The 21682-nt window shown below is 58.8% G+C and overlaps 2 protein-coding genes across 3 annotated transcripts; both read right to left on the bottom strand.

The window, feature by feature from the left end:
* Positions 1-45: 45 nt before the first annotated feature.
* Positions 46-8927, bottom strand: RPS6KL1 (ribosomal protein S6 kinase like 1). The gene is made up of 11 exons (XM_075753909.1): positions 8850-8927; positions 8459-8713; positions 8175-8299; positions 7366-7458; positions 6504-6551; positions 4772-4904; positions 2522-3442; positions 1624-1713; positions 1395-1477; positions 1029-1124; positions 46-917 (listed from the first exon to the last, which is right to left on the bottom strand). The coding sequence occupies exons 2-11, from the start codon at positions 8694-8696 to the stop codon at positions 807-809; spliced, it is 1938 nt and encodes a 645-aa protein (XP_075610024.1). The 5' UTR covers positions 8697-8713; positions 8850-8927; the 3' UTR covers positions 46-806.
* Positions 8928-9669: 742 nt separating this feature from the next.
* On the bottom strand, positions 9670-21180 carry PGF (placental growth factor). Of its 2 annotated transcripts, none has more exons than XM_075753871.1 (7): positions 20972-21180; positions 20763-20802; positions 19866-20062; positions 18316-18392; positions 16501-16530; positions 16348-16410; positions 9670-10155 (listed from the first exon to the last, which is right to left on the bottom strand). In XM_075753871.1, the coding sequence occupies exons 1-7, from the start codon at positions 21035-21037 to the stop codon at positions 10083-10085; spliced, it is 546 nt and encodes a 181-aa protein (XP_075609986.1). In that variant the 5' UTR covers positions 21038-21180; the 3' UTR covers positions 9670-10082. The 2 variants fall into 2 exon arrangements, with proteins under 2 accessions (XP_075609986.1, XP_075609987.1); XM_075753872.1 differs by lacking the exon at positions 9670-10155 and adding an exon at positions 13362-15590 and having other exon boundaries at positions 20972-21179.
* Between the last annotated feature and the right edge of the window lie 502 nt (positions 21181-21682).

Genomic DNA, 21682 nt, shown 5'->3' with positions numbered 1-21682 from the left:
GGACACTCTGGGCATTTTCCCAACTGTGAGCTGCAGCCATATGGCGGTGAGGATCCAAGAGGTGGGCAGGGGCACAAGTGGAGGGCAAGGCTCTGAGTGCCATGTTCTGCATTTTGGCTGTAGGGTGCTGATGGCCAGTGGGTGACCCCCAACCTAGGGCTCCCACGGGGGTTTGAGACAGATTTGGGGCCCTCCCTTAGTCCAGAAACAAAAGGACACTTCTGGAAGCGATAAAGAATGGTTTATTCTTTTCAGAGGGCTGGAGGGAAAAGAGCAGAGGGCTCCCTCCCCTCTCACCCCCGCAGCAGGCATTACCCACACACACACAGGCAGCCAGGGATGGGCACAGACCCTGGTTCGGGCACCAGCCAGCAGGGCCCGGAGGAGATGATGCACTTGGAAGCCACAAAAAATAACAGGGCAGGGAGTCACTGTGGTAGCAGCAGAGATAAAAACCCCAGAGAGGGAGGCCCAGGGCAAAGTGCTAAGCTGAGCAAGGGATGCCCCAGAAGGGGAGCATGGCCTCTCCCCAGGGGTGGGCACCTGGGCTCCCTTTCACACCCGGGAGGACCTAGAGGAGCAGCCAGCCTGGTCCTGACCACAGCGTCCTCTCCGAGACACCAACACACACAAGCAGAGACAGAAAAACACTGAAGGCTGCAAAACCTCATGCATACCCCACCCCGGGGCAGCCCTCGCAGATAAACCTCCCCTAGCAGGCAGAGCTGCTGGTGCCACCTCCGGTCAGTCACAAGTGCCAGGGACAGTGGCTCTGTGCCTAGCTCCCTGCAGGAAGGACAGCTGGCCTAGCCCACCAGCTTGTTCCATAGAATGGTGCTGAAGAAGGCGTGGGACTTCAGCTTTGCCACGCCACCTCCTCCAGAGCCCAAACGCCGCTTTGGGTTGTACTGTAGAAGCTGCAGAGATACAGGATGGGAGAGCAGGATGGGGAGAGTAGGACACTGGAAAGGCCACCCAGGCTGGACCCTTTAGCCCCATGCTCCCTCCCATCCACCCAAGCTCCTCACCTCGGTGAGCAGTGATGTAGCAGCCAGACTGAGCCCCTCCGGTAGATGCAACTGGGTGTGAGGTTGAATCCCTGAAGGGTGGTTTTGGGACAGAGGCTGAGGAGGCACAGGATGATGGTGAGCACTGAGGAGGGTAGGAGCACCCTGCTGAGCCCTCACCCCCACACAACCCCAGCTCCACACAGCAGGATTTAAAACCTGGGGCCCTGAACACCCAGACCATGCACAGGCATTGGGAATCACCTGGCACGGTGCTGAGGTGCCAACAGGGCAAGGCACCCTCCCAGCCCTGCATGGCAGGGTGCTCTTGTGCTACAATATCACCTTCTCCTCCCCACCTCCTTGCAAAGCTCTTCTGCCTCTTACCACTCCTGTCAGCAACTCATACAAGAGAGAGCCAAAGCTCCAGCAGTCAGCTGCTTCGGTGGGCTCCGTGATCCCCCCCACTTCTGCAGAAAGAGCCAGAGGCATTAGAGCTGGGGGCAGGGAGCAGCTGTGCCATGCCAGGCACATCTCACTGCCTGCAGAAGCCCCCTCTCCCCCAGCTGGCAGCACTGGGCTGAGGGCAGGAGAAGGCAGGGGACACATCCCTTACCTGGGGCACTGTACAGCTCTTCCTGTGCCTGGCTGCAGCACAGGGGCTCCACCTCTGTCCACTGGCCAAAGAAGGTGAGACGGACGTGACCTGCAGAGCAGCACCACAGCCAAAAGCAAGAGGTTAGGATAAAGCTAGGGACTTTGGTCAGGACACAAAGCCAAGCCCTGTCCCCACAACTGGAACAGCCAGGGCACTGGGCCCCCCGCCATGCCCTGAACACAGAGGCACTGTGCATCCCCTAGCTTGCCCAAGATGCCCAGCAAGCCCATGCAGCTGGTGAGACTGGGTAGGTGGGCTCCAAGCTCTCGGACCTTGGGGCAGGCTGTAGTGAGGAACGAAGCAGTGCCAAAGGGAAGAAAGTTAGCTTTCCCCTTGCAAAGCTTTCTGCATTTTTCTTTTCCTAAGCAATTTGTACCTCTCCAGTGTGCCCCAGATGTTGCCAGCTGAGCAGGGACGTGTCCTTGGCTTGCACTGACAGCAGTACCCATGGCTTGAAGGGATGGGACGGCTCCAGAATACCCCAGTGGGCAGTAACTACAAGCAGGGGAAAACTGCAGTCCCGCTAAACTCAGGCACAGTTCAGTTGGTCTCAGCTTCCCTGTGCTGGGATTTCCCAGGCAGCCAGCCCCACGTGGGAGCAGGGGCAACAATGCATTCCTGTGGCTGCAGCCCCTGACTCTCCCACTGCGGAGCCATATCTTGTAATAACCACTTGGAAATCCCAACGGAGACCACACTTCCAGGCTCAGAAACATCCAAACCTCCTCAGGCTCCCCCCCTCCCCCAAAGCAAACTCAAGAAAGTCTGTGTTTCCTGGAAATGGAGCAAACAGCAGCCTCCCAGCTGAGAGGCCAACCTCTTCCTCCTAAGGGCAGCAGCCTTGGGCACTACCTACCGGCTGTGTCAAGCAGCAGGTTCCTGGGGTTGAGGTCCCGGCACAATATACCCTGTTGGTGAAGTCCCTCTAAGGCCAGGAGGATTTCTGCTGCCCACAGCTGCACCTGTTCCTCCTTCACAGCCCACACTCTCCGGCCTTGCCCACAGGAAGCCAGAGACCAGCACTGTCCTGATGGTGGCTGCCCTTTGAGCTGGCCACAGGTCAGGCTTGTTCCCTGCGAGGGCTTCTGCACAGCTGGGTCAGGTCTGCAGTGCTTGCCAGAGCTGGGCAGGGCAACTCCTGCACGAAGCTGCCTCTGACCCGAGGAGGCCAGGGGAGGCCGAGCCCAGGGGACTTCAGACATTTGCTGAGGTGTCAGCTCCCCTGCCCCTGGCTGGCCTCCTCTCCCAGTCTTTGGTATGAGGCCAGGTGTCTGGGGAAGCCTTTCACCAGCATGTGGCCCGGGGTCTTGTTGGGGGGCTGCTCTCTCCGATATGCAGCCCGTGCCACTGGTTAGAGCATCCCAGGGGTAGATGACCAGGCCCTGGTTGGTAAGGTGGCCAGGGCCTTTGGCTGATGCTGCTGGAATATAGTCCACGATGCCAGACATAGCCTGGGTCACGCTTAGATCCTGCCCACCAGGTGCAGCCCTTGTGCCACTGGTGGGAGCCGGGCAAAGCTGGCAGTGGTTCCCCAAGCCGGGGTCGGGGACCTGCTCCTGAGGGGGCAAGGCATCGGCGTTTCCCAATACTCGGTGGGTCACAGTGCCTGGGAGGCCACTGCCTTTCCGAGCAGAGAAGTTGGAGACTTGGCTGCTGCCCTGGGAGCTTCCCACGCCGTCCTCTCTGCCACCGTCCCTCAGGACTTGAATGGTGTTTGAATTGGCAGAGTCCTGCGGGACACAGTACTTGGAGCGGAGGTGAGACCACAGCGTCTCTCCTGGGAAGTGGAGAGAAGAACAAGTGGTGGGGCAGAAAGCATCCCTGGTGTCCCCGCTGTAGACATGGCCCATTCAGGCACAGACCAAGACCCGCACGCTGGGGACATAACCGAGCATCATTAGTCTCCCCAGAAAAGCTCAAGTCCATGCAGAATACTCCCCAGCCCTACAAGCATACCATGCTCAACACCACACCTCCCCTGGGACCTGGCACACCAGAGGCTCATTCCCCTCTCCTTTAGCAGCCCTGCTCTCCCTTCTGCAATGGTCTCCTTGATCCCAGGTCTGCCACTTCCATGTCACAGGCCAGCCACATCTTCACACATGCCCCTGATCCCCTGAAAGCTTTTCCTCCCCACGTGACAGCAATGCTGGAGAGCTGCCACAGCATGGCACAGGGCCCGTGGGCCAGCAATGAGCCAGAGCAGTGAGCCCTGGAGCCCACAGCACACTGCCGGGGCTTCCCAGCCTCACCACATTCAGCTGCTGGCTGCTTTCTGCAAATCCATCCTACAGCAATGCATGAGGAGCTGAGGCTGTTTTCCAGCACTTGTCAGGCTTCATTTATCATTGCTGGACTCCAGCTGCTGCTCCCTACACATCCATGCAACCAGCAGAGAGCAAAGAAGCTCCTTGGGACAAGCCTCCACCTTGTCACACTTCTTCACCAGGATCTGGGACAAGCCCTTGTCTCCTTGTACTTGAACCCCAATGTTCTCCCTGCCCTTTATGCCCCAATTCCCCATCTCTTTGGCCTGATCTCAAAATCCAGTGTCGCCTCTTCTTCTGTAACCAAAAAATGTTTTATAAAGGTCTTATCAAAAGATTTTTTTGTTTTGTTCTATAACATCCAGGTGAACTACCTCCCTTGGTTCTCCTTCTTCATCACTTTCCTGTCATGGACAAACAATGCCAGTAAAATTAAGAGGTTTTTCTTTTCAAGACACTGGACCACATCAACTTCTTTACAGAAGGCATGACCATTCCCTCCCACGGGACTCAGTGGTCCCTAAGGCTAGTTCCCATATAACACCCCTACATGCACAACCTCCTTCTCCTTGTAGCTGTCCACAGGCCCATTTCTAGGTTACTTCCCCAGTAAGCTTGTACCAAACCTCCAGAATCCCCAATACAGCTGAGCAGCTCCTTCCACAAAGTCTCCAAGCCCTGGTACCCATCACCCTTCTATGAAGAACACAGCTTGTGCTGTCACTATAAAAACCACTCCCCAAACAGCAAAAGAAACGTATTTGAGGCTTTAAAGAAAGGGAGGCTGGGGATAAGAGCAGGATGCTCCACAGATGGGAAGCAATGCTGTCCCTACTCACCCTGCACGTGCTCCAGGTGGAGGAAGATGGAGTCCTCACTCACATAGTAGCACAGCAGCTTGACCATGAAGGGGACCCCATGAGGGATGATGGTCTGTCGCTCACGGGTCTCAACATGGGATTTGGGGAGGCTCTGAGGAGGTACAGGTAGATGGGCATTACAACACAGTAGAGGCTTGGACTTCCTGCAACCTAGCACCTGGCAGGGCAGGAGGCAAGCCAGAAAGGTAGCATGCCATCTGCTAAGCCTCACGGCTGCCCCCCTGCATCACCTGCAATGGAGCTCCCTGTCAGCCCCCAGCTGTGACAAGGCAGGGCTCTGCAATGCTCTGCCAAGGCAGAGTGCTCCCCTCCTGCACTGCGGGACCCAGAGGAGACTGCTGGGCCAGAGCAGTGGCCTTCCCCCACAACTGCCCCTACTTCCTCCAGATGGGAACCCACCATCCCAGCCCTCTCTCCTCTCCCCTCCGGAACCAATGTTTCTCCCTGTCATGCCAGAGCCTCCTTGTCTAATTATTAAAGTCCTTTATTTTTAGTTCCAAGGGCAGTGGAAAATGCCCTAGGACTTGTACTGACCGCACCTCACCCACCACCTGTTTCAGAACTTACAGAATCATAGAACGGTTTGGGTTGGAAGGAACCTCAAAGATCATCTAGTCCCAACCCCCCTGCCATCGGCAGGGACACCCTCCACTACACCGGGTTGCCCAAAGCCCCATCCAACCTGGCCTTGAACACTTCCAGGGAGGGGGCATCCACAGCTTCTCTGGGCAACCTGTTCCAGTGCCTCACCACCCTCACAGGGAAGATCTCCTTCCTAACATCTAATCTAAATCTACCCTCTTTCAGTTTAAAACCATTACCCCTTGTCCTATCACTACACTCCTTGATAAAAAGTCCCTCTCCAGCTTTCCTGTAGGCCCCTTTAGGTACTGGAAGGCTGCTATAAGGTCTCCCCAGAGCCTTCTCTTCTCCAGGCTGAACAATCCCAGCTCTCTCAGCCTGTCTTCATAGGAGAGGTGCTCCATCCCTCTGATCAGCTTCGTGTCCCTCCTCTGGACTCACTCCAACAGCTCGATGTCTCTCCTGTACTGGGGCCCCCAGAGCTGGATGCAGTACTCCAGGTGGGGTCTCACAAGAGCAGAGTAGAGGGGCAGGATCACCTCCCTCCACCTGCTGGTCACGCTTCTTTTGATGCAGCCCAGGATGTGGTTGGCTTTCTGGGCTGCAAGCGCACATTGCCAGGTCACATTGAGCTTCTCATCAACCAACACTCCTAAGTCCTTCTCCTCAGGGCTGCTCTCAACCCATTCTCCGCCCAGTCTGTAGTTGTCCTTGGGATTGCGCCGACCCATGTGCAGGACCTTGCACTTGGCCTTGTTGAACTTCATGCAGTTCGCATCTCTCAAGCCTGTCAAGGTCCCTCTGGATGGCATCCCTTCCCTCCAGCCTGTCGACCGCACCAGGCAGCTTGTGGGTTGACCCAGATTAACGTGGGCATAAGGCTTGGCTTGCAGCATTACAAGGCAAAGGAACAGATGACCGAGGAGAACCACTTCCAATCACAGAAGATGACTGAGGCAGCCAAAAGAAGCTTGATAAACAATGAACGTCCCCTAAAACTTCTGTGATCTGCTGTGTTTGGTCCTCTTACCTGCCCCAGTCATCTGCTTGGACAAGGAGGCTCTGGCATGACAGGGAGAAGCAGGCAGGTGAAATGGAAAACACCCACCTTAAGTATAAAGGTCCCACCAGTGGCCGGATCTTGGATGATCTGCACCTGGGAGCAGCATATACAGTACCAGTCAGATGCGGTGACTGCTCCCACCCAACACACAGCCTACAAGAATGACCCAGGGACTCAACTCTGGAACAACAAACTCCCACCCAACCAAAGGAGTTTGGTGGTGCTCAAACCCCTACTCTTAAAAGGCAAAAACACAGGTTATTAGCAATGAGATAGCCAGGGAGTAGAGAGTTAATTAAAGAAAGAGGTGACTCCCACACCACTTTTGCTTCCTTCACAACGCAGGGTTTCGTGCTGCTCCTTCTGGGCTCGGTGGGGCGTGCTGGGCTGCCCACCTGGGCCTCAGCAGGACAGAAGGACCACATCAGTCCTGACAAACTGAGAGGTGAATGTCAGAGGAGAGCAACATGCCAGTATGTGTATGGAGACGACATGCCACTTTCACTCCAAGATCGTGAATTACTAATTAGTTGATTCATCCATATAGCTTGTCTTCTGCTGAAGTCTAGATTATCCATAGGAGTTCACCATCATGGTAACTAGGCATCAAGCACAATTCCATGTACAGGAAAGAACCGAATGCATCAGCCTCCTTGTAAATGCCTTGGGAGATCTTGTAAGCAAAGGAATGGGGGCATTCACAGATTTCCCAACTAACCCCTAAAGTGTCTCGCATCCTCGCTTGTGAACTTTCCTCAGTGGGAGTGGTGCGGATGGTAACCCTCATGTTCTTTGGTGTGTGTGCTGGGGGCTGGCACCCCCATCCCAGCTGCTGGGACCCTCCAGGTTACACTCCCCTTGGTCCAGCACCAGCCTCACCCCCTCCAGTTCCAGATCGAGTCATTACCTTATCGATCACTCCCACAACCTTACATCCTCTCAGGTTCTCCACTGCTGAGCTCAGCGTCCTGATCGGCCGGAAGCGCAGGCTGCTGTAACCCTGCAAGGCAGTGAAGAGGCGGATGAGGGACCTAGAGATGCTACTGTCCATGACAGCGGGTGGGAGAAGTCTCCGCGTTTTCCAGGGCGGGCAGCAATACTGCCAGGCCGGTCAACATCCAGAGACAACTCTCCAGCTGCCGTGGTTGAATCCTAACATCAGCTCAACCATTTTCTTGGCCAGCTCCTGGATTTCTGAAGTTTTCAGGGAAAGCTTGCACCTGCAGCAGAGGTAAAATCACTCCAAAATTTACACCTGGACGTGGACTGCCTCAACACTAAGGGGATCTGTACGGAGCCATCGTCTTTGGTTTCCATCCAGATGGGAACAATGACAGGGAAGATGACATTTTTAACATCTGACAAGGTGGTTCCCCCGGGTGGCTTCAGTCCCACCAAAAATGGCCATTTTCACTACGATGGCTGCAGGCTAAAATGTACGCACCTTGGGGTGGTGGGGGGTCCTGGGAGCGCCCCAGGCAAGCTGGGCCCACCTCAGCTCTTTGCTCCAGGCAGGGTGAAGGGCTGCCAGCTCCCTCACAGCCGCCGGCACGCCGGGACACCCTGCAGCTGATATGTCTGCCATTTTCTCTATGTCGCCTTACCGTGACATCTGGCAGAGGTGGTCGAGGAGGCTCAGCAGGGCTGCTTTATGTGTCCCCCCTGCAAGATTTCCCAGTGCCACGGATCCCATACCACCCCACGCCAGCCCCTCACCGTGGCGGTGGGGTTGCCACCCCCCGCAGCCCGCTGGAGGTGGCAGTTGAAGATCTCCTCCGCACGCCTCAGGTACTGTGTAATCTTCCGCTTCACGGCCTCTCGACGTTCCTTGTTGGGGTCAACTGCGGGTGGCACAGAGGGTGGGCGTGAGGGGCCTGCCACGCTCCCCAGGGCAGCCCCGGTCCCCTGAACGCATTCCCCAGAGGGATGCCCCGGTCCCCTGGCCGTGCTCCCCGGAGGGATGCCCCGGCCCCCCCGCCCGCCGAGACCGCCCCGCGCACCCTGCACGCCGCGGAGCAGCACGTCCACGCCGTTCTGGTAGTGGTTGAAGGCCTCCTCGTAGTCCTCGCTGACGTCCCGCTCCAGCGCCAGCCGCAGCTGCCGCGCCGCCTCCACCAGGTAGTCCCGCCGTCCGCCGCCCTCGGGGCCCGCCGGCGAGACGCGGCTCCGCAGCTGCCCCAGGTAGACGCGGGCCTGCGCCAGCGCCCGGGAGCAGGGCTCGGCCTCCGGCCGGCTCATGGCCCCGCACCGCCGCCCTGCGCCGCCGGGAGACAGGGAGCGGGGACGCGCGGGTGAGGCGCGCCGCACGCCCCAGCCCTTTCGCCGCCCGTTGACCGGCATGGCCCCCCCGCCCCCCGCCCCGTTCCCCGCCGGGCCCCCGTGGACACGCACCTGGGCGGCCGCTGCCGGCAGCATCCTCCGGCGCCGCCAGATGCGGCGGGGCGGGGCCGGGCCGGGCCCGCGTGCCGCCGCCGCGCGCCCCCGGGGCGGCGGGGCTGTCAGGGCGGCGCTGATTGGCTGCGGATGAGATCATCGTCATCCCCCCACACCGGGGGGCTCCGGGCCGGGGGGGGGGGGGGGCTGGGCCCGGCCGGGGTCCCGCCGCCGCCACCGCCCGTCTTCACGGCTCTATTAACGTGCCGTGAGCGCCGTTGCTCTTCTTGCTTAATTACCATCGTTAGTCACCATTAATTGTCCTGAATTAATGAAGCTCCCGTTCGTTAAGTACTGCCTTTGCTACCGTATTTCCTTCCTCCCGTAACACGTAATTAGCCGTGGTTTAGATAGCCTTTGCCTCTCCCTGCCTCTCGAAGGGTGCACCTGTTCCAGCAGCTCCCTCCTGACCCGTTTAAGGCGGTGGGGACGCTGCCCATGACCTGCTGCTCCTGCCTGGCCCCGGCCTTGTTCCAGCTCCATCCCCAGCCCTGTCCCAGGGCGCTGACGATGCGTTCTGATTTGCATCTTGCAAGCCGGTGTCGTTGCCCCCCCAACCCTGGGCTCTCAGCTGGCCCTTTTACTGACTCTTGCGGACTCATTTGGTTTTACAGAGTTATTTGAAATATATAGAGCAGGGAACATCAGCACGAATGGCCTACAGGAAAGATGGGGAGGGACTTTTTATCAAGGAGTGTAGTGATAGGACAAGGGGTAATGGTTTTAAACTGAAGGAGGGTAGATTTAGATTAGATGTTAGGAAGGAGATCTTCCCTGTGAGGGTGGTGAGGCACTGGAACAGGTTGCCCAGAGAAGCTGTGGATGCCCCCTCCCTGGAAGTGTTCAAGGCCAGGTTGGATGGGGCTTTGGGCAATCCGGTCTAGTGGAGGGTGTCCCTGCCCATGGCAGGGGGGTTGGGACTAGATGAGCTTTGAGTTCCCTTCCAACCCAAACCGTTCTATGATTCTGTGAAATGCATCGAGGTGCAGCAACATGACAGTGTAGTCAAGATCCCAGCTGGTGGTTAACAAATGCTTTGTACGTGGAAAATATCAGCTTACCCTAGAAGCACACGTTCCTGGCCTCCTGGCCTGAGTTTTTCTTGGAAGCCCAGGTCTGCAGGGCCGCTAGGTCACCGCAGTTATTAGCAAAGGAGAGTTGTTGAATCAGGAATGCTCCACCAGTTATGTCTCAGGCCAATTTGCTGCATCCGTGCGATGGTTGGTCCAGGTCCAAATAACTTTCTGGAGGGGTGGCAGGGGACCTGCAAAGGGAGGAAAGCTGGAATGAAATCCCAGTGATTCCTAAGAAAGGCTGTGCTAAGATTGGTTGGGAAGAGAGAGGCACCTGCATCTTTGTCCACCCGTTGCTAACCTACGGGCATGTCCCATTGCAACAGGAAAAGTTTCTAAAAAGGTGGTTCCACTTCGACAGGAGCTGGCCCTGTGCCACACCATGGCAGCCACACCAGCCTGAGTGGTCGCTGCATTCAGTCCCTGCTGGAGCCAGTATTTGCCCTGGGGCTGGCCCCGGCCTTTCCCAGAGAGTGACCAGACGGCATCTGAGCCCACAGCAGAGTGAAGGCCCCAAAGCCAGGCCATGATGCCCAAGGGGGCACGTATTTGTGGCTGACCTGTGACTTCATACCCTGCGCACACTGATGGCAAGGGATCTCCCCTGGCTCAGCACGCCCGGGCAGCTCTTTTGCGCAGCCCAGTCCGTTAACAACAGAACAAGAAAAGCAAAGCCTGTGTCCACGGCTCAGCTCAGCATTCAACAGCCAAGCCCTCTCTTTCTTACAAAGACCGTTTGCTTGGGAGTGCAAAAGGCTAATACTGTGCCTCAGAGGGCAGGTCTGGTAGGATGCAAAGGGGTCTGATTTGTAAGATCATGATCCGTGTGCTTGATTCTTTGGTTTCTTCTCAAAACACTTCCAGGTTCCTTTTTCCCACCAATTGCTACCTAACAGAGACCAATTATTTCTGCCCAGCCTGTTTATACCCCCCCATCTCCAGGGCCTTTTAATTCCCACCAGGGTGCAGGGGCTCCTCCTTCAAGAGAAAAGTCTGAGCAGGTGAGAAGCAATGGGGGGCCTGGGATGAGAGCAGGGACCCTGCCAGCACGACTCACCTGCCTGACTTCAGCAGATCTGTGTGGGCCTGGAGAGGACAAGAGAGCACAGGTAAACTACAAAACCTGGCATAAGGTATCTGTAGAGGAGTTTGGATATCGAGGTGATGGTGATACAGAGATGTGTGAAGAGGAGATGCCGTAGAGGGAACAAAACTCCAGTGACTTCATTACCCAACACTTCCTTTAGCCCTCGCAGGGATAAACCAGCCATTACCCAAAGACATGTCAGGACTGTATTTAAAGCATTTTATTGCTTCACACAGTTAAAGCTGTGTCCGCTCTGAGTGGGAAAGGAGGAGCTGGAAGATGGCGGTTTGATCCCCCTTTTGGGAGCCCACAGCAGAGCTCTGCAGAGCTGAGCGGGGCCAATTTTGGGCAATGCTGGTGTCGCTCAGCCCAGAGCAGTCACACTGTGGGGCCAGCAAGGTGGAGGGGACAAGGGGCAGCGCAGAAGAGAGTGAGCCGAAGGCATTGGCAAGGAGAAATACCCCAAGGACTGGTCTATGAGGAAGAGCCTTGCAAGGGGAGAAGACATGTACCAGCCCTGAGGCACAGCAGCCCTTACCTGTGGGCTTCCAGTTTCTCATGTCAGTGCTACCTGGAGGATGTTAAATTTGGGGGATTATTTTTATATTAATCTGCTGAAGAGCTTGTGGCCCTTTTCGGCAAGTAGGAACTTCCAAAGCAAGACCAGCACCGACAAATAACAGGGAGGAGAGTGAGCTGCCCTTTTTCTCACAGCCTGAAATAGGTGCATGAGATCTGGCAAAAACTTAAAACATGCTGAAACTGCAAACGTTGCTGGTTGCAACAAACAGAAAGATTATACCAAACTTCGTGAGGATGCAAGATCTTGTAAGTCACAAGCGAGAGGTTAGGACCTCAGCACCATCTTTATTTGCACAAAGACACGTGGGATACCTGCACTGGCATGTGCAGGGAGAAGCTGCTGGGAGGCAGTTCTCCGCTACCATCCCAGGATCCAGGAGGCCAGAGGTTGCCAGTGAAGCTTTAACGTCAGGGCTTCATCAGCTGCGATGCTACGTCTCTGGGCTGATCTCCACATTGTCTTTTCAGGTACTTCCTCAAAAATATGTAATGGTTTGTTCCTAGTGCAACCTGGAGCCAGGCTTATGTTTGTCTCCTCTATAACTCTCCTTCTAAACCATCTTGCTGCAGCTCTAGCTCCTAAAGCCTTATTAAACAAACCTTTGCTCTGTAAGGCTGGGAGACACAGGGAGCCCAGGGATGCTGATAACCTAGTGGCATGCTGCTGCCATGAGACTGCTGCCCCCTACAAGGGGTACACAGGCAGAGGAAGGATGGGGGATTTGGGAGCACAGGGGCTGGGGCATGTTTGCTGCCTGTCCATGGAGGACCAGCATGGGGTTGTTCTGCTCCCCACTGGCTCTGGGGTTGGGGGTCTGTCCAGGTCCCTTTACAAGGGCTCTGCAGCACTTGGGGGACACGGGGGTCTGTAGATGTAGCTGATCTTGTCAGAGTGCTCAGGGAAAATGAGCACTGTGGCCAGGGAGGGCTGATAGGAGCTGCTGGTGTAAAGCTCCAAAAAAGGCACAACTAGGAGCAACACAGAGGAGGGACAGGCAGACAGCAGCTGGTGCCCTTGGGAGGGAACATGGGTGGTGGCTGCGAGCCCCGAGGCCAGGAGCCCTGCGCTCCCCCCCCAGGGGTAGTAGGCCCCCACCCTGACCAGCACGTGTCACCATAGGGTACAATGTCCTGCTGGAAGTCCCTGCCACCATAGGATGAGGAGGGTCTTAGGGTCCCAGGACTCTCATCTCTGCAGGGACATGTAGGGACAGGGAAGGGAGCTGGTCCTGCACATGATGCCTGCAGCAGCCCTGGGAGTGTCAGGGAGCTGCTGGGGCTCATCAAGTTTCCCTCGCTGGTGAAACCTCAGTGAAACACCCCCCAGAGCTGGAGGGAGCCCCGACACCTGGAGATGCAGCTCCCAAACCTCCCATGCTGACAGTGCCTTTCCCTAGCTGCAGCAGGACAGCCACATCCCTCCCAGGCACCCACGTCCTTGCCATCCACCCTGACACCCTGTGCCATGGGAAGAGCAGGGGATGAGGCAAGACACAGCACCCAGGGATGCAGAGGGAGAAGCGACACAGGGTGGCCACGTGAGGCAGGTGCCTGGCACCACTGGCTCCGGGCAGAGCTGCCCGAAAACTCTCGGTGCCGAGCAGCAGCCAAAGAGGTAACGCCAGACACTGGGAACTGTTAGGAAAAGCCACTGGGTAGGAGTTTGAATTTTTTTAACCCTAATCACCACTATTGACAAACTTAATTTTATTAATTAATATCCTTGGGTTTGTTACTTCCTTTTTAAAGTTTAATACTACCACGGTGAAACTTTTACTGTTAAACAATACAGAAACCATCATGTACATCCCCCAAGCGCGGCACGCAGTTCTCCTCAGCCTCAAAGCACAACCAGCCAGGCTGAAGCAGCACACAGGGGTAGGGAGAGCCTGCACAGACCAGGACACGTCACCGCAGCTAGAGTGGCACGTGGCCCACGCAAACCCTGAGTGGCACGGGAAGGGGACCAGTGAGTCCCCCTTGTCCATGAGGCAGCCAAGGAAGAGCTTCATAGGCTGTTGTTGAGGCACAGCCCATGCAGGCTGTGCCCCAGGACACTGTGGGTGCCAGAAGTAGAAATGGGGTCCAAAAGGGATCCAGCAAGCTCCTGAAGGATATGCCCAGCTGCATGGGTGCAACTCACCCAGTCCATGCCCAGCTGCATGGTAGCAGCGTGGAGGTTCTCCTCACCTCAACACCCACCACCAGCTTTCCCTGCCAGGGTACCACTGCCACAGGACCTGCCCTGCCCCCGTGTCCTTGTGCCAGCCCCAGGCAGCACCATCTCTGAGAGAGCCTGCCCCAGCTACGGGCTGCCATGTTAGATGTGGGGAGGAGCTGCCTTGGACCCCAACACCTGCCACATTAGGCTCCACTCCTGTTCCTCAGCACAGGATAAACCACAGGTCACCTCCTTCAATGGTAACATTGAAGCCTTTGCACATCTTGCCCTCCAGCCTTTTGCTTGAAGCTTTCAAGAATAACCCTTGCTTTTGTTTTAACCCTGTGCCAGGGGTGCCCCACAAGCATGCTGGTGCCCAACTCACCCGTAGGGTTTCCAGCTATGTGCACCATTCCGCACAGCTCACACGGAGCAGCACGGGATGTGTTTGGCAGCCAGCCTCCCTGCAGCGGGAGTGGGAAAGGGGAGAGGAAGAGCCCCAGGGGCACTGCTTAAGAACCCAGGAACGAGGGCTGGGGCTGCCCCCGGACCGGGAAAGCAGGAAACAGCAGCACTCACAGCCACCTCGATGAGGGCCACCAGCCCCTTGCATACCCCAGGAGGTTCTCAGTAAGAGACAGGGCCCCCAGGCCAGCTTTCCCCCATGCTGGGTGAATGAGCCTTGGTGAGGTGTTTCTTGGGTGGGAAAGGCCCACAGGCAGCCTGACCCCCCCCGCCCTCACCTCGCATCAGCCCAGCCAGGGAGAAGGAAAGCCACAGGACAGCAAGCCAGACATTTGGACTGGAGTGAAAACAGGATGGGGATGGTGAATAGGGAGAGATACCAGCCCCACACCATGGTGTGGAGAAGGGCAGTTCCCCCCAAGGGTCTCCCAGTAGCCCCCTGAGCTCCAGCACATGGGTAGCCCCCAGCCTGGGGGGCAGTTTGGTCCTGACCTGCTGGTTACCCATCTCCAGCATCACACCAGGGGCAGCCCATTGGGTGTTGCAGGAGCCTGTGCCAGGGACAAGCCCTGGGCCACCACAGGCGTGCCCTCCTCCAGCCCAGGTGTGTGCCCAGGGGAAGAACCCTGCCTGCAGCTGCTGGAAAGCAGACGGGATTGCTCGCACTGCTGGCTCCTGCGTCTGGCCACCAGGTTTTATTGAGCAGGGCAAGGCTGGGATGTGGCTGTAAGTATGTGAGGAGCCCTGGCAACCCCAGTTCTCACCCCTACCCTGTCAGAAGAGCTTCCCAGGCAAGCTGTCTGGCACCCTCCTGGGCTGCCCCATGCCAAGGCTGGCACAGACACAGCCCCACAGCCTTGCCTGCCCCAGGCTTCCTTCCTCCCCAGCTGCAGGGCGCTGGCAGGACAGAGCAGTTTTGCAGCTGCAGCCCCCCAAGCCATCTCTGCTTGCCCCCCCCACATCATGCTGTCCCCAGCCAGCTCCAGCGGCACGTCCACCAGCTCCACTCCTTGTTGCTCCCAGGATGCCCTCGAACACCATCACGCTGCTTGAGCTCCTCATCTTCAGCCCCAGCCCTGGTCATGGGTCTTTTTGTCCTGCTGCCAATGGTGCATACAGGGCCAGAGAGTCCTCAGTTCCAGGCTGCGTTCCCGCCAGGGCCAAGCAAGAGTCCTGCAGCTCTGTCCTGCCAGAGTCCTGCTCCTCACCGTTGCTTGGAGGGGCACGGCTCCACAAAGCCCCCACGCCAGGGGAAACGCAGCTGGCTCAAACCCAGGCAGCAGGAGCAAGGCCGGAGGCAGAACAGAGGCTACCTGCGTGGCGTGCCACATCTGCAAAGAGAGCACGGCATGGGGTGAGTGCTGCCAGGATGGGGGGGCACCAGGACCTCCAGGCTCACCCACTCTGCCCCCAGTCCCCCCTCCCTGTGCCCAGCCTCTCCAGCACAGAACCATGGGGTAGGGACTGCAGGCAGCCTCTTCACAGGGAGGATCGAGGGCGATGGGGCTGTAGGTGCTGGCTGGGCCCGGAGCAGGAAGCTTCAGAAAAAACGGGGAAATACAATGGGAAAGTGCCAGCCACAGGCACTGTACCCCAGAAGCGTCTGCAGCAAGAGTCCAGCCTGTGCTGGTACAGCAAGTGGTTCGAGACAGTCAGCAAAATGCAAGGAGGGAAAGGGTAGAGTAACCCAAACAATGACTAGCCAAGGACTGCAAGAAGGACACAGCTGGCAGCAAGATGAGGCTGAGACTGGAAATTCATGGATCCAGGAAACCCAGTGTGATCTGTGATGGCATTAGAGCTACACACCATCAAGTCACCCAGCTCATCCACCCTCACCCTGGGGGGACTGGCCAGCTTTGAGCAGCTGAGCCTGGAGACTACCGAGCACCTACTGAGCCTTCAGCAAAAGGCCCGTTTCCCCACAGTCGCCCACTGTCCCCCCTGCCCTGCTCTCTCCTGCGTCTGCTCCGCACAAACCCCTCACTGCTCACAGCATCAGTAAAGACCCTAAAGGCTTAACGAAGCGGCTCATCCCAAAGAAATGAACCCAGAAGACGCCACCCATACCTGCCCCTGCCCACTTACAGTTCACAGTCTTTACGTTTCTTCTTGTCTTGTCTTCTCTTACCTCGGCCCTTGGACCTCCTCCTTCAAAAGGAAAGCACCACAAGAGAGGCTGATGTGTGGGAGATGAGACCCACAACCCCAGCCAGTAATGCCACCCCTGATGTCACTTACCTTCCCAACCTCATCAGGTCCTGCCGGGGCCTGTGGGTGGGAAAGGACAGAGTGAAGTGGTTACTCAGGCAATGCTGTCTGTTGAGCTGCTGGACGCACTTTAATGAGGTGCCCCAGTGCACAGCACTATCTACTTGCTATCATTCAACACTTAAAACAGTCCCAATATGACTTCTCTCCATGTTGTCAACCCCTCAGCCAGGAGCCGACTGCAGTAGGCAGAGAGAAGACAGAGACAGCAAAGGGGCAGGGGGTGGCTGGCTTTGGTGACGCCCCTGGGAGTGGGACGTTTTGCCCACGAGGCCGGGAAGCACAGGTTCAGTTTCAGCTGCTCCCAGTGACAGCTTTCATAGCTCAGCTGGTTAAACAAGATGTAACATCCTGAGTAACACGTAGGATTTGCTGCAAAGTCTCAGTAGTGGTTCTCAGACAACAGACACGACATATGTGGTTTAAGCATCCCCTACAGGGGCCAAGGCCAGGACATCCACCACACCTACGCTAAACTTCAAAGGGGAGTGATGTAAAGGTGTGGAAAGCGGCTTAGTGAGAAGCTGAAAGGTGCTGCAGAAGCAAGAAGTTTACACGGATTCAAAGGCAGCCTGCACAAGTACTTGTAGGAGATCCCCTGTGGGTTATCCTAGGTAGGAAAACCACAACAGGCTCAGGAAATTCCCTGCATGGAAAATAGCTGGAAGCAGAGGGGAGGAAGTAACACGTGCTTCTTCCCACTCCCTCTTCTGCATCCCTGACAGATGCTCCAGAGACAGCGTGGAGCTGGATGGGCCTTGGGTCTGCTCCAGCACAACCACTCTTATGACTGCAGGGGAATACCAACCCGGGGATCCTCAGGCTCTTCTTCCAGGCAAGGATCACGTCTAACAGCTGCCCAGCAGGACACTCGGTCCCCAGTTTTCGCAATACTAAATCACCCTGGGGTCATGATGGAGAGCGAACGCCAGGACCCCATGCAGGCAGTGCTAGAGAGGCTCTGGGACGGAGACCGGCTGCAGGCAGCACCGCAGCTGCTCCCCACTCCCATGGCGCTGCAGCCCCTGGGCAGAGGTCCCATCCTGCCCAAACTCTCACCACTTCTGGGGCACAGTGAGCACCCTGAGGGGTTAACTATGTGCCACGAGACTGTGGCAGGTTGGTGCTGTGCATCCATCCCAGGCCAGCGCTGCATATCCATGCCAGGTTGGCGCTGCACCTTTTAAGCTTTCATTTGTCAGCTTGGATATAAACTCTTGCTCCCCAGCTCTGGATGGGGCAGCCTTCCTTAACTGGAGGCCCAAGACACAGCCCTTCAGCTTTCTCTTTGGGCCACGGTCACTCTCAGGTATGCCAAGCCATGGAGCTCCCTGCTCAGCCACCACCTTGGGTACGCTGCCCCACACCAAACACCCGCCTTAGAGCAACCAGCCTTGCTCCATTACCCACAGGCAGCTCTTCCAGCCAGAGGAGCGCACACCAGGCATGCCAAGGCAGCTACAGGGATGGGGGGCACAGACATCCCTGCTCACGGGGCCGGGGTGCCACAGCAGCTCCAGCCCTGCAGACAGGGCATGGTGCCTGACCTGGCCGCACAACGCTACACACCCTCTTGGCTGCGGGGAGCAGGCTGCAGAGGCACAATGCAGCCTGCAACTGAGCAAGGGCCATAAGCATGGGCAAACCCCAGTGTGGAGACAGTGCGGGAGTCCCAGCACAGTTGGGGTGCCCTCAGGGCATCCTTGTTCCACATGCAGGGTGAGCTGGCAGGGTTCCTCTTGCTGGAGGAGCACAGGGGTCCAAAACGAACCCAGGGGTCCCTACCTGCACTCGCACCGCTTGTGCTCAGTGAACGTCATCTCCACATAGGGTGCCTCCCCATTTGGCTTTATCTTCAGGAGCTGAAAGAGGAGCAAAGGTTACTTCCCAGCCGGCAGCAGGAGGGGGCTGGACGGGCTCCCACGGCACTGCCTTGCACCCCAGCCTCTCTGGCAGACGCGTGTCTAACCTGTTCCTCGGGACCTCCGGCAGCAGAGACTCCACCTCCGCACACAGGCAGCACCGGCCAGGCCCAGCCACCCCGGCAGCTTGGGAGGATCTGCTAGTGCCACCCCATGTCTTCAGGGCTGTAATTTAAGTCCCATGGTCTTGGGATTTCCCAGCCTTAGAGGAGATTTTCCTGTCTCTGCCTTTGTGGAGAGCTTTCACATATTTGACCACTCTGCACATCTCCCTCCTCTGATGAAAATATCCCCCAGCCATGTTTTTCCAGACCATTCCTGTTGTTGCTGCCTCCTCCTCCTGGCCCCCTTTCCCACAGCACCGAGCCTGGAGTCAGTACCATGTTGCCTCCCCAGGGGTGCAGAATTTGTTCCGCAGGATTTGTCCTGTCATGTGTCAGTCCACAGACCAGCCCAGAGCTCAGGTTGGACATCCAGGGGCTTCACAGAGTACTTTCTTCATTGGTGTGACCCACACTAGCCCCCACAGAAGCGCCTGGCGTTGCCACCCCACACATGGCAGCAGGATCCCTCCCATGAAGGGAGAGCTGTGCCTGGGGAGTTGCCTCCCATTCACGTCAGGCTCCTGCTCCACCTCAGTCAAGATTTTTTGGAAACTCCCACCCTGCCTTCCAACACACTTTCAACCCCCGAGGGACCAAAATCACTGGTGATTTATTGCAGACGCTCTCTAGTCCATCACCCATGGCAAAGCAGAGCTTTTCCCTGCTCCCTGCAGCAGCAGCAGGTTGATCTCTGGCAGCACAGCGCAAGGGCTGCAGTGTGAGGACAACGGCTGCCTGGCGCACGGGGCGAAGCTGACCTGCAGCTTATTTGCAGCCCGGGATCACCCACCCCACTTCACACAGCTCCCACAGCGGGAACTGGAAACGCGGCTGTCGCAGCCCTTCACACTCGCCATGCCCCCAGCATACTTTCACTGTCAGCACCACTGCGGGCATCTCCTGACACACGAGAGCCCTCCTTCTCCCTGAGATTCAGGGGCAGAACCTGCTTTGCCCCAGCAGAGTCACGGGGAACTGGAACACCCCCAGCCCCACCACGGGACAGGTAAGGTCTGGAAAGGCGATGGCAGTCAGCAAGACGGACCACCCAGAGAGGAGGGGGCAGGGAAGCAGAGAGCGAGGCCAGTACCACCAGGGTTGTCACCTGGACTAAGGAATAAGCCCAAAGAACAGGCAGAGGGACCCTCCTGATTTGACACGCATTTGAGCAGTTGTGAGCAAGCCCCCTCCCCTGTTATGCTGCTATGATGTCTGGAGGATGTGAAGCTGGAAGTTCACCCTCCTGAAGCTTGGCGAGGAGCCCACCACCTCCCCGGTGCAGCCACAGCCCTGCAGCAGCAGCGCTTACCTGCATGGTGACCGTGCTTGTCTCCACCGGGACGCAGCGGAGACCCTCGTCCCCACAGCAGCCTCCGCAGCGCTGCAGGGACACGCAGGAGGGTCTGAAAATGTACTCCACCTCGTTGGGGAACTCGGTAATGACGTCCACCAGCTGCTCCAGAGGACGGCAGAAACTACGATTCCAGATCTCCCGAAAGGTCATGACTGCAAGAGACCGGGGTGGGGGGCTATAAGGAGGCGCCCCGGAGAGGCTGAGCCCAGCCGACCCACTGCCTGGGCAGGTGCAGTGGCCGCGGCGGGGTCTTGCATCCATCACGGGGGCAGAGGGATGCAGAGGACCCCCTTGTGCCCCCAGTAAGTCTATCACCGTGCTGGTATGGGGGCTCACACAGCCACCACACCGACCCCGATGGGCTCTTTCTCCAGCTGCCAACCAAGTCCGTCTCCTCCTTCTCAGGCACCCCGCTTCCCCCCCGCACCCCGCCGCGCCGGGACTCCCCCGTCTCCCCTTGCCCTCCCTCGGCGGGCGCAGCAGCTCAGCCCCGCAGCGCGGCAGACAGCCGTCCCCTCAGGTTTCTCAGAGGGGAGAGCAGAAGGGAGCCGAAACGGAGTGTTCCTCCTGCCCGGGACACCGCACCCCGGCATCGGAGAAGCGGCAAGCCCGGAGCACGGCTCCGCTCCGCCCGCGGCGGTGCCCGGTGCCGCAAGCGCCCGGGACGGGCTGGGAGGGAACAGGCTGCTCCGAAACCCCGCACAGCTCCCCGCTGCGCCCCCGGGCATCGCCGCGGGGCTCCGGAGCACCCACCCACCCCACCCCCCCCCGCCCCCCGGCCCTCGCGCAGCCCTCCCCGGACTGCCGCCCCCTCCCAGCCGGGGCACCGGCGGCCGCCCGCTGCCAACTCACCGGGCGGCTCCGCGCTGGCGGTCCCCCGCACCTCAGGGGCCTGCAGGGAGGGAAAGGAGGGCGCTAGCGGGGGCGGCACGGGGGGACCCGCCGCCGCCCCCACAGCCAGCGCCGAGGAGCTGCCCCGGCGGCCACCAACGCCGGGCGGCGGCACTGGCGGGGCCGGGCTGCCCCCGCTCCGACCCCCCTTCCCGCCCCCCGGCTCTCACCGGGGCGGGCGGCGCCCCCAGCGCCCCGACCACCAGCAGCCGCAGGAAGGTGCCGAGCAGCCGCATCGCCACTCCCGCCGCCCCGGCACCGACTCAGGGCCGCCGCTACCGCCCCGCCGCCTCCGGCATGCCGCCCCGCCGCCGCCGCCGCCGGGCCACCGGCCCCGCCGTGCCGCCTCCGCCGCCGCCGGGCCATGAGAGCGCGCCCCGCTCCGCCGCCGTATTTCACCGCCACCGCCCCGCCCCGCCTCCGCCCGCCCCGGCCCCGCCGCGGGGCGGGAGCAGGTGCCCGGCCCCGGCGGCCGCGGGAACGGTCAGTGCCCCCGGGCGCGGCGGAGCCCCCCGCACCGGCACCAGCCGTTTCCCCATCGGGCTGCCCCGGGGCTTCTAGGGACGGGCCGTGCCCGGTGCATCCCCGGGGGGCGGGAAGCACCGGGTCTGCGTTGGGGCTCGCTGAGCTTCCCAGGTCCTGTCCACCCCTCCCAGGCTCGGCGTGCGCTGCCCAGTGCCCATCTGGCCAGCCAGTGCCCACCGGGCTGCCCTGTGCCCACCCAGCAGCCCCTTTCCCATCCATCCACCCCATTCCCCTGCTGATGCCCTGTCCCACCCAGACACCCCATGCCCATCCAGCCACCCCGTCCTTCCCGAGCCACCCCGTGCCTGCCCAGCCAGCCCCTGCCATCGGAGCCCCGGCAGGGGGTTTCCAGCCCC

Source organism: Balearica regulorum, chromosome 5 (genome assembly GCF_011004875.1).
Source record: "Balearica regulorum gibbericeps isolate bBalReg1 chromosome 5, bBalReg1.pri, whole genome shotgun sequence".
Classification (NCBI taxonomy): Eukaryota; Metazoa; Chordata; class Aves; order Gruiformes; family Gruidae; genus Balearica; species Balearica regulorum.
This window is presented reverse-complemented; position numbering and strand designations above follow the sequence as displayed.

Coding starts and splice junctions, on each gene's coding strand:
- RPS6KL1 (XM_075753909.1), bottom strand. CDS start 8,696: ATGAGCCGGCCGGAGGCCGAGCCCTGCTCCCGGGCGCTGGCGCAGGCC. Junction 1,714..2,521: donor CCTGCTGCTTGACACAGCCG/GTAGGTAGTGCC, acceptor GCTGCTCTGCAG/GTCACGTCCGTCTCACCTTC. Junction 918..1,028: donor CTACATCACTGCTCACCGAG/GTGAGGAGCTTG, acceptor GTATCTCTGCAG/CTTCTACAGTACAACCCAAA.
- PGF (XM_075753871.1), bottom strand. CDS start 21,037: ATGCGGCTGCTCGGCACCTTCCTGCGGCTGCTGGTGGTCGGGGCGCTG. Junction 20,803..20,971: donor TGGGGGCGCCGCCCGCCCCG/GTGAGAGCCGGG, acceptor CCCTCCCTGCAG/GCCCCTGAGGTGCGGGGGAC. Junction 18,393..19,865: donor CAAGCACGGTCACCATGCAG/GTAAGCGCTGCT, acceptor CTCCTCTTTCAG/CTCCTGAAGATAAAGCCAAA.